Source organism: Erpetoichthys calabaricus, chromosome 8 (assembly GCF_900747795.2).
Source record: "Erpetoichthys calabaricus chromosome 8, fErpCal1.3, whole genome shotgun sequence".
Lineage (NCBI taxonomy): Eukaryota > Metazoa > Chordata > Cladistia > Polypteriformes > Polypteridae > Erpetoichthys > Erpetoichthys calabaricus.
The window spans coordinates 31,627,868-31,643,569 of NC_041401.2; the positions used below are offsets into that span (position 1 = coordinate 31,627,868).

The window sequence follows — 15,702 nt, forward strand, 5'->3', positions numbered from 1 at the left end:
CTTGCTAGTGCTTTAACTCTGCCATGTCAAGTCATTCTCATATCCTAGATTTTGTTTCCTTTCTAAGGATATCGTCCAAATGATTTGAAGTCTAAAATAAATGAGTAATTCTCAGTTCTTCACTTTTTTCTCTTCACTTTCCTTCCAAGTATTTAATTAAACCTAATAGTGCATGATAAATACACACAGGTGTAAAGGGTAACAAGCTAAATGGAGAAATGTTGGTTTCTTTTGTCATTTGCATCTTATTGCTATAAAGGAGCAATTAAAAACCAAGACTACAGCTGTTTAAGACTAAAATAAGTAATAAGAGTTCAAAATCTTAACGAGCGAGACAACTAAAGTGAAGCAGAAGTGTTACTTGAGCAATAAGTGCTCCTTATTAAGCAATTGGGTTGGAACAAAAACCTGCAGCCACTGCGGCCCTCCAGGACTGAATCTGCCCACCCCTGTGCTAGACCACCTGTTGCACAAATTCGTTAGCCAAGAATCATTCAGTAGAAGATGAGTGTGGCACTAACAATTTTTCAGAAGATTAGCTTCTCATAGAAATTGAAAATCACTTATTTTTTGGTTATTAACTATTCATTTCCACTGATAATATGTAAGAAAAATACAGAAAGTAAAATAAGATTTTACACTGTAAGCACCAATAAAAAAAAAAATAGCACCAACTATTCATTTCCACTGATAATATGTAAGAAAAATACAGAAAGTAAAATAAGATTTTACACTGTAAGCACCAATAAAAAAAAAAATTAAAAAAATAGCACAAATAAAAAACTTCTGCGGTGGGTTGGCACCCTGCCCGGGATTGTTTCCTGCCTTGTGCCCTGTGTTGGCTGGGATTGGCTCCAGCAGACCCCCGTGACCCTGTGTTCGGATTCAGCGGGTTGGAAAATGGATGGATGGATGGATAAAAAACTTTTTATTTTAACATATTTTCTCTATTTCATTTTCTGCTCTTTCTTTAGATGACACATTAGAGTGGTTCGATGGCTCACCTATTAAGTATTCAAACTGGTATTTTAGACCTCCCAGTATGGATCTCCTTAAGACTGACAGCTGTGTTTCATTACAGCCTTCTGATGGCAGTTGGCATTTAACACATTGTGAAGCTAAACTAGGATTTGTTTGTAAAATACACAGAGGTATGCTTTGGAAACTTTTATTGTAAATGTAGCTAAACACTATTTAAACCATATTTAATTATTTGAGCTTCCAGTTACTTTGTTTGAGTCTGAAGCTAACACTGCACTAGAGGCATGTAAAAATGGTGTTTTGAAGATGATACGTGGATGGTAGTTCAGGATCAAAGAAGCATGTGTTCAAGCAGAAAAAGGTCAGCAAATAAGCAAGCAGACCCAGTGACAAAATGGAAGACATAACACAGAATCTAGAAATAAAATCCACAGGTCAGAATAACATAATTAAAAATAAATAAAATGCCAGTGGAAGACATTGTAGGAGAATTCAATGAACAAGCAAAAAGTAATTAGAAAGTACTTACATTTATATTTACCATTCCATGGTACTGAGCTTCAACGTGATCACTCCAGTCACTGCTATCTAACTAAAGGAGACAGCGCTACTACAGCAAAAGGGGTACAGGCTAACGAGAATCAGCATATAGATACAGTATGTCACCTTTTGAAGTAACCCCTGGACATGCGTGTAACCATGCGGAGAACATGATACTTGGCTTCTCAGTGTCAAATTCTCAAATATCTTTTTGTTTATCTTAAGCTTTAATCAAGCTTAAAAAATAACACGTCCCAGTGATGTCCCAGGAAGATGTTTTTCCTGTAAAATATAGAAATAGCACATGAGAAACTTGTAGAGGAGACTGAAACAACTTACTTGTTTCCTTAGAAATATAACCACCTCAGTCTCTAAGGGCTACAACATGTGGCAGTTCTTTTGTTTGTCCTGAGTGTTGTGTTTTATATTTTATATTTTTGATTAATTTTATCCTGTCTTAAAATGTAGATTTTTTTTTACCTTATTTATTGTAATGTACAACACTTTGGTCAATGTTAATTGTTTTAAATGTGCTTTATAAAATAAACTAAACTGAGTTAGTCATTAAGACAGAAGCAGGTAATTGCATGTTGTTTGAGTACTGGTAATTAGTTATGAGAGGCAGATTTGCGAATAGATTACACTCAGAAGGATCATTTACTTACTACACATGCTTGCTTTGGATATAAAAAAAAGGATCCTGTTAAGAAATGTGCAACCATCCACTTTGGAGTGAAAAAATATTGAACAGTTAAATTCCTTTATATTGCTACCATGCATTATTTGAATAAAAAGCCTATCTTTCAGATGATTACTGACAATGGTAATGGCTAATGCTTTTTTGATTTATATCATAACAAAAGTCTTAATCTGCCTTGTTACAGTAATTTTTGTGTTCACTTCCTACAGTATATTATGTTGTAAAAACACTGATATTCAGTTTTGATTAATGTTATTTATTTCAGAGATCTAGTGACCATGATTGATTGCGAGAATGTGCGTCTTTTGCTTTAATTAATATGTTATCCTTTCCTAAATAGATGTTAATCAAGAGAACAGATGAGACTAAAACACCCCAGTCTACTGGAACCCTTTGGACAGAAGAAAACAAGTTATTGATAAAAAAAAAAAAAAAAACTATAATTATTTTGTACTAGCACTGTACTCAGAAACCGGAAAGGCCTAAATTCTAAATATCACAACAAAAAAGAAAGAATGCCAGGCATATTAATGCCTGCTGTAAGAAATGTCAAGTGATATCATTTATTTGCTTAAAAGCATGTGGTCTATTGTTATTATTAACAACATTGTCAAAGGTTAAAGTAATGCTTATTTTCTCTAACTTATTGTTTCCTTTATTCCAGATATAAGTAGTGATGTAGAAGTTGAACCACTACACAGTAAGTACACATACTTAACCAAATAAACTTTTATATTTTTATTCAAAGCGTACATATTTACCCTTTGATTTGCCTGTAAATGCAGATGCATGAATGTATGTAATGTTTGCTTTATCATTAATGATTGCAGTTGGCTCTAGAGGATAGCAGAAACAAAAATGTCATTGTGAAGTGGATAATTAAAGTAGTTTATAATAGTAGTTAATGCAGGTCTTATAATTAACAGTTTATAAATGGTTTCTTATTTTTGTGTTTTTTTTAAAAGAAAATACTCGTGTTTCCTGAAGAATTTCATGTCTGTTATAGCTCCAGTTGCATTATTTTCAGCAGCAACCTTAGAGAAAACATGTAGAACATCTAAAGCAATGACAAATCCTAAACAACACTTATATATATCGATATTGTTATAAATTATTTAAAAACAAATAGTCAATTAAATGATAATCCGTCAGTAAATGTCTACTACAAGCAACACAAATTGTTTCTCAAAATTATTACTTTTTAATTTCTGTTGTTGTTTTTCTGGAAAAACACACAGCAGTGCTATAGTGCATTGTGAGACAGAAAATCACACTAACAGTTATCACATCGTTTATATTATAGATTTCACAATGCTTAATGTGATAAGGGAAGAAGTTCCATATGAACTTTTACCACAGAATGTTAGAAAGTGCCCTCACTGTGTGATCAATGCTGCATACAGTGGTAGCACCACGTAGGACAAGACTTTGTGACAAGAGCACAGAGAATTGTAGGATGTTATTCACCATCAGTTGGTGGGATCCATTCCAGTAACATTAAAGCCAAATCCATCATTGCAGTCTCAACCATCCCAGTCACAAACTGTTCTCCTCCACCACCTGGAAATCAGTACCACACTGTTAAAGGAAGGCTCCAAGAGATTCAGGACATAATTTTACTCCACTGCAGAACATATCCTCTACTCAGCTGTTGACTGCGGCACCTTGCTACTACATATTTATTTGCTTATATTAATTGTTCCTGTTGTCTGTGTTGTATAGTGCTGACTGTTGTGCTATGTATGCCTTTAGAGGTCATGATTAAGAATTACATATAGCAATAACCAACTGCCTAAATTAGATAGATAGATAGATAGACAGACAGACAGACAGATGCTTACTCCAAATTACTCCACCTATGATGAAAATAACTCAGATGTTGTCAGTCCATGAGATTTTAAAATATTCAGGTTATGGAGGACGGTTTTCTTTCTGTATGAAGCCTCAAAACAATAACAGCCCAGCTATCCTGACTGTGTGGGGCATGAACTGTTAAAGTGGTTATTTTGTTGAAGTTCAATATAAGAGCACATCTCACTGTGATCAATTTGCATACAAGTTTGAAAATGCAATTGAAGTATGGAGGTGTAATGCTTATTAAAGGTAAATTTAGCAAGTCCTGCTGGAAATCAAAATGCATGATTTTATAATTGCAGCTTCAAATTTAGGTTTTCTATTATTCAGAGTTCATTATAATTTACCAAAAGTGAGCTTTGACTAATTACTATACTTTGTGTTTAATATGGCTTATATGTAGACTCAAAATTAATTTTGTGGCATGATTGCATGCCACTGGCTTAATAACTGTAAATAATAATGTGAACTTCTGTTATAGCTTCACTTACATTATTATAGGCTTGCATTCATTTTAATTATTTTGTTGGTCATTTTCTTTTTCTTGCCATCTGTTTGTATTTCCATTGTTGTGTAGCTTCCTTATCATTTGCAGCCTGAAAATATGTTTGGATAGCTCAGTCTCAGTTGAATTAGGAATTGACCTTTATATGGTAGATGAAACAAAACAAAAAGAAAAAGACTCGTCATGCATTATACAAAAAAAATAATACTTTCTTGTGTTTCATCTTGGCTTGACTGTAGTGCATATTTTGCCATTTTTTATTGTGCATGGAAACAACATGCTGAAGTACGAAGTGTATGCAGGAGGACAATGACACTGGCTTTTCTCTTTATATATAAAAGAAAATCCTGGAATGGAAAGAGACTCAAATGCGTTGGACAGAAAAAAGAGCAAAAAAGAATAATCGTGGTGCAAATTCAGAAAATAAGGAAAGTAATTATCAGCCCGGAACAACTGGAATTGAAAAAAGCACGTTCAATCTGGCTCAGAATTAAAAGACAATGAGTAAAATGACAAAGTAGAACTTCATAAAGACGTTTACAAACGATGGCGCGAAACACATGCAGAGCAGGTTAGAGACTATGAAACCAGTGAAATTAGAAAGGCTCAAAAAAAAATGTGGCGCTATACACATGTGGAGAAAGTTAAAGGATATGAAAGTAGGAAAATCAGAAAATATAAAAAAAGAAAGTAAAGATCGCAGTAGCGCAAACAAACAAACTGCCTCATTAAACTATGCACCAGTCTAACTTTGGTTTTGCACAATAATTGCTACACTATTGCACCTTAACACTTAATTCTACTTTATTCACATAATTGTACTTATTTATTATGTTCTACTATACTGTTACCTTTCAATCTATGACTTTTTGTTAATCTAACTGATATTCTTCTAACTTTGCACAGTTTTTGATAAGCGGCTCAGGATGCATTTCACTGCGTGTTGTCCTGTATAACTATGCATGTGACAAATAAAGAATCTTGAGAATTTCAAAAACAGAGTTTACCGCACATGCATTTATTGGTTACTTTGTTAATGTATATATATTGTGGGGAACAGCCCGGACACAGTCAGGTAGACATGTTGGTTTCACCACACACACGTTTATTGTACATAATATGTACAGTAGAAGTGCACAATCCCAGTGCCTCAGCACCAATCACCCCTTAAGTCCTTGGCCACACTCACAATGCCTTTACAGTCTCTAGTCCGCCTCCACTCCTCTTCACCAAGCTTCGTCCTCTTCCACCCGACTCTTGCCCTTGACTGGAGGGAGGCAGCCCCTTTTATACACCCCGGAAGGACTCCAGGTGTATCCTAAGGGCTTCCGTAGCCACACCACTGTGTGGCGGAAGCTCTGTCGGTGTATCCGGAAGTCCTCCGGGTGTCCTCAATACTCTTCCCCCCAGCACTTCCGGGTGTGGCGGAAGTACTGAGGTCCAGGGCTCCCAAGGCATCGGGGCGCCCCCTGGCGGTGACCATGGGCCCCTACAGGGTTGAGCTTCCACGCTTTGTACCCGTGGTCCCCAAAGCAACCAGGGAGGACGCCCCCTCGTGTCCTGGAGGAGGCACAAGCCCTCCTCCGCTCCTCCTGGGCATCCCGGTTGTGCCTGAACCCCCGCCGGGTACCACAACATTTATCTGTCTGCTTATTTAAAAAGCTACATTTACCCCAGGAGTCAAAAATGTTCTGTCTAGCCCTTGTACAAAAACCTAGACAAAAGCTGGGGTATCACCTTGGTAAACCCATGTACTTTTGGAACTGTGAGAGGAAAATAGCACGACTTTACAGACAGGAGTCCAATGCAGAACTCTACTTACTTTGTTACTTTGTAAAAAAAAAATTATTAAATGCTGATGATGTAGATTTTGTCTATGCTGAAATTCCAAACAGAGAAACCTATCCTGACCTCATTAAAAAGATTCAGCATATTGGGACTCACAAGATTACAAATATTGTTTTTACAGAAGTTCTGAAATAAAAGTGAAACTAATGAAATAGCAACAATTCAAAGAAAAAAAAATCTTAATAGTGTGTATCCGGAAAACCAAACACAGGGGTTGGCAAGCGAAGCCCCCTAGTTTTTATAAAAAAAAGTAAGGCACTTCTTAGATATACTAGTATATAGTGTAATCAGTTTATTTCTGATTTATTATCTCATTTACACAGTATAACTACACTCCTATTTGCCTGAAAGCAATGCTTGAAGTTGATTCAAATTAGTGGCAGTACTCTATTTAGTCAGTGTCTTGTTCCTCTTCCCAATTCATTATTGCTTTTACACAGCGGGACGGAAGACTTCCCATTGGAGGTTGGTGCACATGTTTATTAGTATAGGATATCAAAGTGGGGCTCCTTTTGAACCAACAAGTGCTATGATAGACTTACATTGTCTTGAAGGTTGGCACTTCAAGCAGTGCCCGCAAGATCAAATAACCACCACCACACCGCCACTTTCCTTGTCTGGCATTTGAATCTAATTTGATAGCTTATATAAAATATAACAGCACAAAGATAGGCTGCTTTTGCCCCACAACTCTGCCAAGGATAAGCAAGTTATGGAAACTGATGGTGAATGAAAAATATTGTAATGTCGCTGACAAATTACATTAGCCTGGGAATTAGTCACCCACAGTATAAGCTGACACTCCATCATGCAAATGAGTGGCTTCTGGGGATCCTTTAAAAAGGGGCGAACCTGCCAAAGGCGCAAAAGAAGTCTAACTTGTGTAACCAAAGTAAGCATTCATTTGAAGGATAGTGAGCTACCGAAAAGAGCAGAGCAATGTAAAGAGTGAGAAAGCATGGGCACTCAGAGTCTTTGAAGACCACAGTGATGCAATTTGATGCACTCTTCCCATTCAAACTTTGCACGTGATGCAGTGATCAGAATGTCTTCTCTCCACTATAACCCACTCCTGCTAAACTAGCTTAGCGCAGGAATTTTGCACTGCCAATACGAGTGCCTGAGATTAAAAAAAAGCTGCTGTTTGGTGCTTTAAGGAAATTTCTGCAAAGGTTTGGAGCCAATTGATGTTTTTATTTACATGGATGATACAGGTGGCGCAGTGGTAGTGCTGCTGCTCTGCAGTAAGGAGACTGTGGAAGATTGTGGGTTCACTTCCCAGTTCACCTCCCTGTGTGGATAGTGCTTTGAGTACTGAGAAAAGAGCTATATAAATGTAATGAATTATTATTATTATTATTATTATCAGCTCAGCCCTAGTGCAGGGTGAACATGCAAATCCCACACAGGCAGTGTCTGGACCAGGATTCAATCTATTAGAGCACTGTGCTGCCCACAAAGTAAAATGTATTTGTACATACGGCCTAAAGTACCAAATGGTGTGTTTTGTTTTGGTTTTTTTTCTCCTGAGGACCTCCTAACAACTTTTTTTTTTATCATTTTTCTTGCAGGTTCCAGCAAAGGAGTTATTCTGATTGCCATTTTTGTAGCTATTTTGTTTTTTGCTTTGGTCCTAATGTTTGTCTGGTTTGTATACAGAAGGAACTCAGGACAGTACAGAGGATTTCCAACATTTAGAAATGCATACTACAGGCAAACAAATACAGAGGCTACAGACAGTGAAGGAAATGTGCTTATTACAGAAATTGATGCAAGTAGCACAAATTAGTAGTCTGTGACTGTCAGGATTCACACCAGAGAACTGCTTCTCATTGGACAGCGAAGAGGGACACACAGTGCTGTTAATGTACATCAGCAATGAGTATATGACATAATCTGTGCTTGTGCTATCAGAAACTACTTTGGCAGTTGACATCATGGTTTGTATTTATTGGAGCCAAACAAATCAGTTAAAGCCTTTTATATGATCATCCATGGAAATTTTCGGTACAAACAAACATGCATAAAAATGTGGTATGTCTATATATATATATATAATATATATATATATATATTATATATATATATATATATGTATATATATATATATATATATATATATATGTATATATATATATATATATATATATATGTATATATATATATATATATATATATATATATATATATATATATATATATATATATATATATATATATATACTGTATATACCAAACACTATTGTTTAAATATCTATGATTCTATTTTATTATTTCTGTGGATTTAAGGTGATTTTTTTGCCTTTTGTACATAAGAGAACAGATCAAGTACAAAAATTTTTAATGGTTCATTTTTAAAGAAATGCTAACTGTTTCAGTAAGAAAATGCCAAATGCTGCAATTACACTTATTGCCTGTCCTAGACAAGAATCCGGTAGCAATAACGTTAATATGAACTCAAACATTTCAAGGACAACCATATGAAGTATGTGTATATACAGAAAACAAGTCACCAAAATGTCAAGGAATGAAGGCGATTGTTGTTTTTGTTTTTATTTACAGTGGTTTTAACATTGAGGTCTGTATATTTATTTAAGCTACTGTTTTAATAAAGTTATTTTATAATGATGGACTTGGTTTTTAACACAAGAAACAAGTCTTGTATTGTTTGTGGCCAGTTCAATCCTTAAATATTCCTTAGAGACTCTTAATGGGCAGTTTTAAACATGGCTGTTTTATATACTGTGCACTTTTGGATATCAGTTTATTTTACTGAATATTTTAGTTAATCTTTAAGCTCATAAGCTGCTGACAATACAGTATTTAATGTGACTTAATACTTTACTGTTTCTACTCCACTGCTCCATCCCATAACATTAGGCATCTTCTTTTTCTTAATCATAACTATACTATAGCCTATTTTCTATAGCTTACAGCATATTTATAGCCCAATTATAACTAAACTATCAGCAATCTTAATACTGTATGTACTGTTTCTACTAAAGTGCTCCACCACAAATCATTGTATGTCTTCTTTCTTGATTGTAGCCACACTACAGCCTATTTCAAGTAGCCAGTGCAATTCTGGTATGAGAGAGCACAAACCTTGGCTGGTATTTAGATATCAGAAGAAGCACATAAGGTAACTACAACTAATCTTTGCTTAGACAGCTACAGTTATGTTACAGTAGGTATGCATGACTCCTAAAAGTTAGGAAGTGAGATGTTGCACATTTAATTATTTGACACCTTCAAGGCCCTTATATACTTGCACACTGATAACAAATGGCCCTCTGATAATTACACCTTGATTGCTTTCACATTAGCCTTTTTGTTCACAATAACATCCCGCAATTCCCATCAAGTCCCTTTTTCTTCAACATAGTAACAAAATGCTTACAAGAAATCTCATCTTCAACAGGATTTCACAAATTCATTCTCACACAGTGAGAGCATAGCAGTTTCTCAAGCCATGTACTCCTTACTGTGTGTTTAGCGTGTGTCAGCGTAATTTGCAATTTTCACCACATTTACCTGCTTAGTCAAAACAGTAGTAATTTTGATGAACTGGACTGACTGTACTCCCATTTCACACACTAACATACTTTTTTATTTGCCTCTCTGATTATAAGCAGTGTGAGTTGGAGAATGGGCTTGAACTTACAGTCTTGTGGTTTAATAAGCTTTGGGTGAAGATGTCTGACATGTTGTGCACCACAGGGATGCTTAGGGAGAAAGTGGACATGTTCTGGGGTACCGGAATGGAGACAGCACTGTGCATTTCATAAAATAAAAATTCAACAGTCAAATCACTCACTGTGTATTTGAGTTATCTAGCAAGGAGTTCCTATTTTTATTGATCAATATTACCACTATTTAATGATACAGTTCAATAAATAACACTGTAGTAGTTGAGAGTGCATATCCAGGTGTTTTTCTTACATTATTCCTCCATGTTGTTACAGCAAAAATACAGAACACTTTCTTGCCCAAACAATGTAAAGGACTTGATCTGTATATGACTCTTATAGATTTTTGAGAAAAATGTTTTTTGGGGAAAAAAAAATGTTTACATTTCTTAGTTACTGAGATTTTTTTGTGTGAATGTTATTCTCTGTAATTGTATGTGTACAGGAAGCATATACTGTACAGTATCATTGTGCATGTTTTTATTAATTTCACTATCCACTTTAACAAATTTTATAAGTTGCTTGTGAGCTACAACTATTTTGTTTGAAGTAATAGTAACACTTAACAAGGCGATGTTTTATGCAATCTGACAGTATGTACTACAAGAAGATGGGACGTTTGTCTTAAAACCATTCAGTATATTAATAAAGTCTTAATGGGACCTTGTTGTTGGTGTTATCCTTTTAAGAATCCTTTATACAGTCAGTCAATATGGGACTTTCTGTAGGCATACAGTGGATTTGTACACTAATGTCAGTTCTAAATTACTTTCTGTAGGCATACAGTGGATTTGTACACTAATGTCAGTTCTAAATTATTAGGATTGCCAGCTATCTGTTATACCAGTTCTCAGGGACACATTGGATGTTGATTTTTTTTATGTCATATGTATATATAACCTTTTGATTCCTGCTTAATTGTATGGTTCACACCAAATGAATCCTGGATTTATGAGGACATGGTTCCAGTACTGAACAGTAAATATTTGTGGTGCTTTGCTGTGAGGTCACTTAGATCTCCTTAGTCAGTGCTGATGGCCTCTTGTCGACTCTTGAGTGGTCACTTTTATACTTTTATCTCCTGTTGCAGTACTAGGGTGTTGTACCGTGTTAGCCATTATGAATGTAGAGAAAAGCCAAGCAAAATGACACCTTTTATTGGCTAACTAAAAAGATTACAATATGCAAGCTTTCGAGGCAACTCAGACCCCTGAAGAAGGGGCCTGAGTTGCCTCGAAAGCTTGCATATTGTAATCTTTTTAGTTAGCCAATAAAAGGTGTCATTTTGCTTGGCTTTTCTCTCCTATTGCAGTATTTTATGAATGCCCCCACCAATCCCTAAGAGGATGGTCTTCTTTGGTGACAATACTCCTCTCCACAGAGCACACACGTTATTCTCTCTTTCTGAAATGAAAGGCTCTATCTAATATATACATAGGAGACGTAATGACTATGAGAGCACAAGCACGCATGTAGGGCACAGTGCCAGTGACACGTGGCACTATATAAAAATGTAAAAAGGAATAGTAATGATGACACAAAATTTTTAAAAAGAATAGATTATAAAAGTAAATGCCAGAATATGAAATTGTTATGATTCTTCCTTAAATTGTGACCATAATCACTACCAGCAAAAGAAACTTAAACCAGCCACAGGTAGGCCACTGACTTACTTTACACTGAGTCACTCTTCATCATTCCTCATTTCATATTGAAAAGGGACACCATTTTATCCAGACTGCTGTCTTCTGTCACCATTCATCACATATTTGAGGTACATTTGGCCTCTTTCTCAGGGGCAACAAAAATTTTTCCAGCTCTAGGTTGTGCATGTCCTCCTGGGCTGCCCCATCAATCTCCTTTATACAGCTGTTCAATGGCTGACTCCTCCTCTGTGATGCAGTAAAGTATTATTGCTTTATCTTCTGTAACAAAATGGCAATGTTTATATGACATTCATTTACTTAGCGGCTGCAACTGTTTATGCCCTTGTAAAGTTGAAGGGCCGGGCTTGTAGAGCAACTCACTCAGGGTCACAGGTGGGAACTGAACAGACGGCCTTGGAGTTTACAGACCAAAGACGTGGCCAGCAGTCTGCACTGTTTGCCAAACAAGATATTACATATCGCATCTTTCAATAGCATATGCTGTACAAAGGCAGTTCACAAGTACCAAGAAATTCTTCAGTTATTTAAAAGTATGTTCACACTTTTGGGCACTGTCACAACACATCTAGCACAATACCAAAAAAAGAATTTTATTAGAGGGAAGAGATGGGGTGCTGCTGACGCTGCGGTATGTGTTTTGAGAAGGAGACTAAAAGACAGCACATAATATGGCCCGTGTTACTCTAGCACAATCATGAAAAGAAAAGCAAAATGGCAGCTCTATGATGAGCCCAAAAGGCCTTGCTTTAATTGCGAGGTCCCACATTGACATATGAGCACATGCCAAACTAAATTGCTCCTAGTGAATGACCCAGATTTGGCACAGGGCAAAAAAATAAATAAAAGATCCAAACGTAGGCATGATTCAAGCTTCATGATAGAATATTCCCATCCATCCATCTTCCAACCCGCTGAATCCGAACACAGGGTCACGGGGGTCTCCTGGAGCCAATCCCAGCCAACACAGGGCACAAGGCAGGAAACAATCCCAGGCAGGGTGCCAACCCACCGCAGTAGAATATTCCCATGATATGAAATTTTCAAAAGAGAAATGTACTTTATGTTTCGTGTTACTCATTATGAGACATGCATAACTCAAAACACTGCAAAATAAATTCAGATCAGTATACAAATACACAAGTTTCATCGTAATGTTTCAAGCTTCTGTGCTTCTTTTTAAACTGATGTCTTCTCTGTTTACCCATTACGGTCTCCTCAGAAAGACTAGATGCAGTCAAGCCTTTATATCCAGCTCGTGTTTCTGCCACCTGTGTCAGTCAGCAAGAACCCTGCCAGGGCTGCTCCTTTCTGCCACCACCATTCCTCAGCCTCAGTAGGGGCCCACTCTGAGCACTTGGTTGTTCCTCCTTGCTCTGTGAGTGCCATCTGCTCGCTCCTCTCTGGGCCACTTCTCGACCACTTGCCTCCACATCATCACACCAGCTTTTCTTTCTTTCCTTTAACCCCCGAAGTCTTCTTGTTCTTTCTTTCATGGGTCTCTACTGTCCTATTCAGCCTTCTTTTATATTGAAGTGGGCACAGGTGCCTAATCATGCACCCCAAAGTGCTAATGTGAATAATGTGAATTTCCCATTGGGATTAATAAAGTATCTATCTATCTAATGAGGAAATCCGCTGAACCATGCATGCACATGATTGCGGGCTCTGCCAATTCCCCCATCAATATCGCAGTCACTTGTCCACGCCACCGCATGCAACTAGGCCCCTGCACTGTTTTAAAACAAAACAAATATCCACCCACATTAAATTTCATTTATAAAAGTATCTCTGTCATGTCCATTCTAAAATGCTTGGAAACACATATGACGTAGACCTTCCCCTACATGGGTATGCACACATCGGCAGAAAATTCCTTGTAGTGAAAAATTCAGGACCCATGAAGATCAGACTCCGTTGTGCTTTAACATACTTCCAAAACAATCGGCATGGACACAAGACTCTGATAACACGTCACAGCTGAGAAAAAGTAAGAAATTGATAAGATGACAGGAACAAAAAGGAAAAAAAGAAGGAAATTGATGAAGAGGATGCAGTGTACTGCCCCCAAGTCGCTACAATTACCGTGCTGATCACAGCTGAAAGTAGCAGACTTCAGAACTGGCAATGGTAGTCTTATTAAATAAAATGAAAACTAATGTTAAAGAAACACTTAAAAAAAAGTGTTTTGCTGTATGTTCATTTGTGAGAAGATTGACTAAAAGCAGTCCGCAGTAATAAGAGTGCATCTTGTACCAAATGGTATTTGTAAAATGAGCTTTAATATTGAAATTAAATCAATAAATGCAGGTGCACACTTGTGTCTAGATCTTCGCTTTAGTGCATTGTGCTTTTGTTTCCCTCTCTGTCTCGTATTCTTGTGAGTTCCACTGCATTTTACACCCATCCAATTCGTTTATTACATTTGCTGCGGAAAACTCTCCTCCTTACCGAATGGATGAAATTTAAGTAATAAACACGGATAAGAGGCCATCAACTGAGCTTTTTACAATCTGACTTTCTAGAGACTCTGAATTTTCCACTACAGCCAAAATGCTGCTGCCAGTGGGATTTAATAATAATACTAATACATTTTATTTATATAGCACCTTTCCCATGCTCAAGGTTATCAAAAATCTGTAGCAATCAGTAAATTATTTGCCTTTTACATGGGTGTGCAGCATTCAAACTGTACAAAACACAATTTAGATGCATACAGGCAAGCAACGCATTGTGCACCATGGAAAGCAACTTCTTTGTGTTCGCTATGTTGGAATATTTTCTTCTTCTGTGAAGGTTGCGCCAATTAGGGTATGAGTCATTGTAATAAGCACAATACAATCAGGGAAGGGACACATAATAAGCGTGAACCAATCAGAGCGTGATTGGAGTCTTTGTTTTCGAAAATCTGTGTTTTCACCTGTCCACACTGAAACTCTGAGCATAGCACTTTCAGTGTATGTGTGTACAATTATGGACAGCATCCCATTTTCAGGGATTAAAAATGCCAAGGTAGTGTGGACAAATGGCAAAAACAGGGAGACTAATATCTGCATATTTAAACAAAAACATAGTAGTGTGGACGTAGCCTTAATAAAGAACCACCTAGCTTGGCTTTAAAGCAGTGCTCGAACATTCTCAGCATTGAGGTTACACATTCTCCTTGTGGCTCTACAGATTTCCTTTTGGGTGCTATGGCTTTTTCCCACATCCCACATTATCACTTCAGGAGTGTTCCACTGAATCAACAAGCTAATTAAAAAGGCATGCTCGTGGCACACTCTGGACCCTTGGAGCAAAGGAGAGCATTAAAACTGAATGCCATTATGGCTGATGCTGCACATCCTGTCTCTGACACACTAACATTGAGAACTTACAGTCAACAAATCATTCAGCATAAGTGTGTCAAAAAGGCTATGAGGGCTCCTTTAATACCATATGATGGATGGCAGGCAGCTCAACCCAGCCGGGACGCCCCTGAAGTGGAAGGATGGGGGAAGGCAGCTTTTTCAGGACAATGCCTCCCCCAAAACGCTAGATGGCAGCTCCTTTGGAGTGCAGTTGTGCCCCAGGTTCCCACAGGGCATCCTGGGACTTGGAGTCCTGTTTCTCAGCCCCTGTAGCTGCGTTTTCCCAGGGTTACCAAAGTTCAGCAGCTCGAACTTAAAAAATGGGATTAAACAAAAGGCTGACACGCAGAAATGATTCCACAGACAAAATATCTTCGTTTTTAAGAGTTTAGTTAAGTTTCAAGTTTAAACAGTTCACACTAAAAAGAAAATTAAAATAGCAAAAAATGGAAAAATTTATAATAAGAAAAGTTCAGTTCTAAGTTTGATCTTGTTATATCATTTCTGAACCATTTCAAAACGTTTCTGAACCATTTCTAGACGGTCAGAAAACTGTATGTTTATCCCATTT

The 15,702-nt window shown here is 37.0% G+C and overlaps 1 protein-coding gene across 1 annotated transcript in view; it reads left to right on the forward strand.

Moving 5' to 3' along the window:
- The window catches only part of pla2r1 (phospholipase A2 receptor 1), a 149,250-nt gene extending 140,786 nt beyond the window's left edge, over positions 1 to 8,464 (forward strand). The window contains exons 28-30 of the mRNA XM_028806414.2: positions 975 to 1,151; positions 2,886 to 2,921; positions 8,000 to 8,464. Of these exons, the coding sequence (XP_028662247.1) occupies positions 975 to 1,151; positions 2,886 to 2,921; positions 8,000 to 8,217 (431 nt within the window). The 3' untranslated portion in view covers positions 8,218 to 8,464. The remainder of the gene's footprint in view (positions 1 to 974; positions 1,152 to 2,885; positions 2,922 to 7,999) is intronic.
- Positions 8,465 to 15,702: the final 7,238 nt, after the last annotated feature.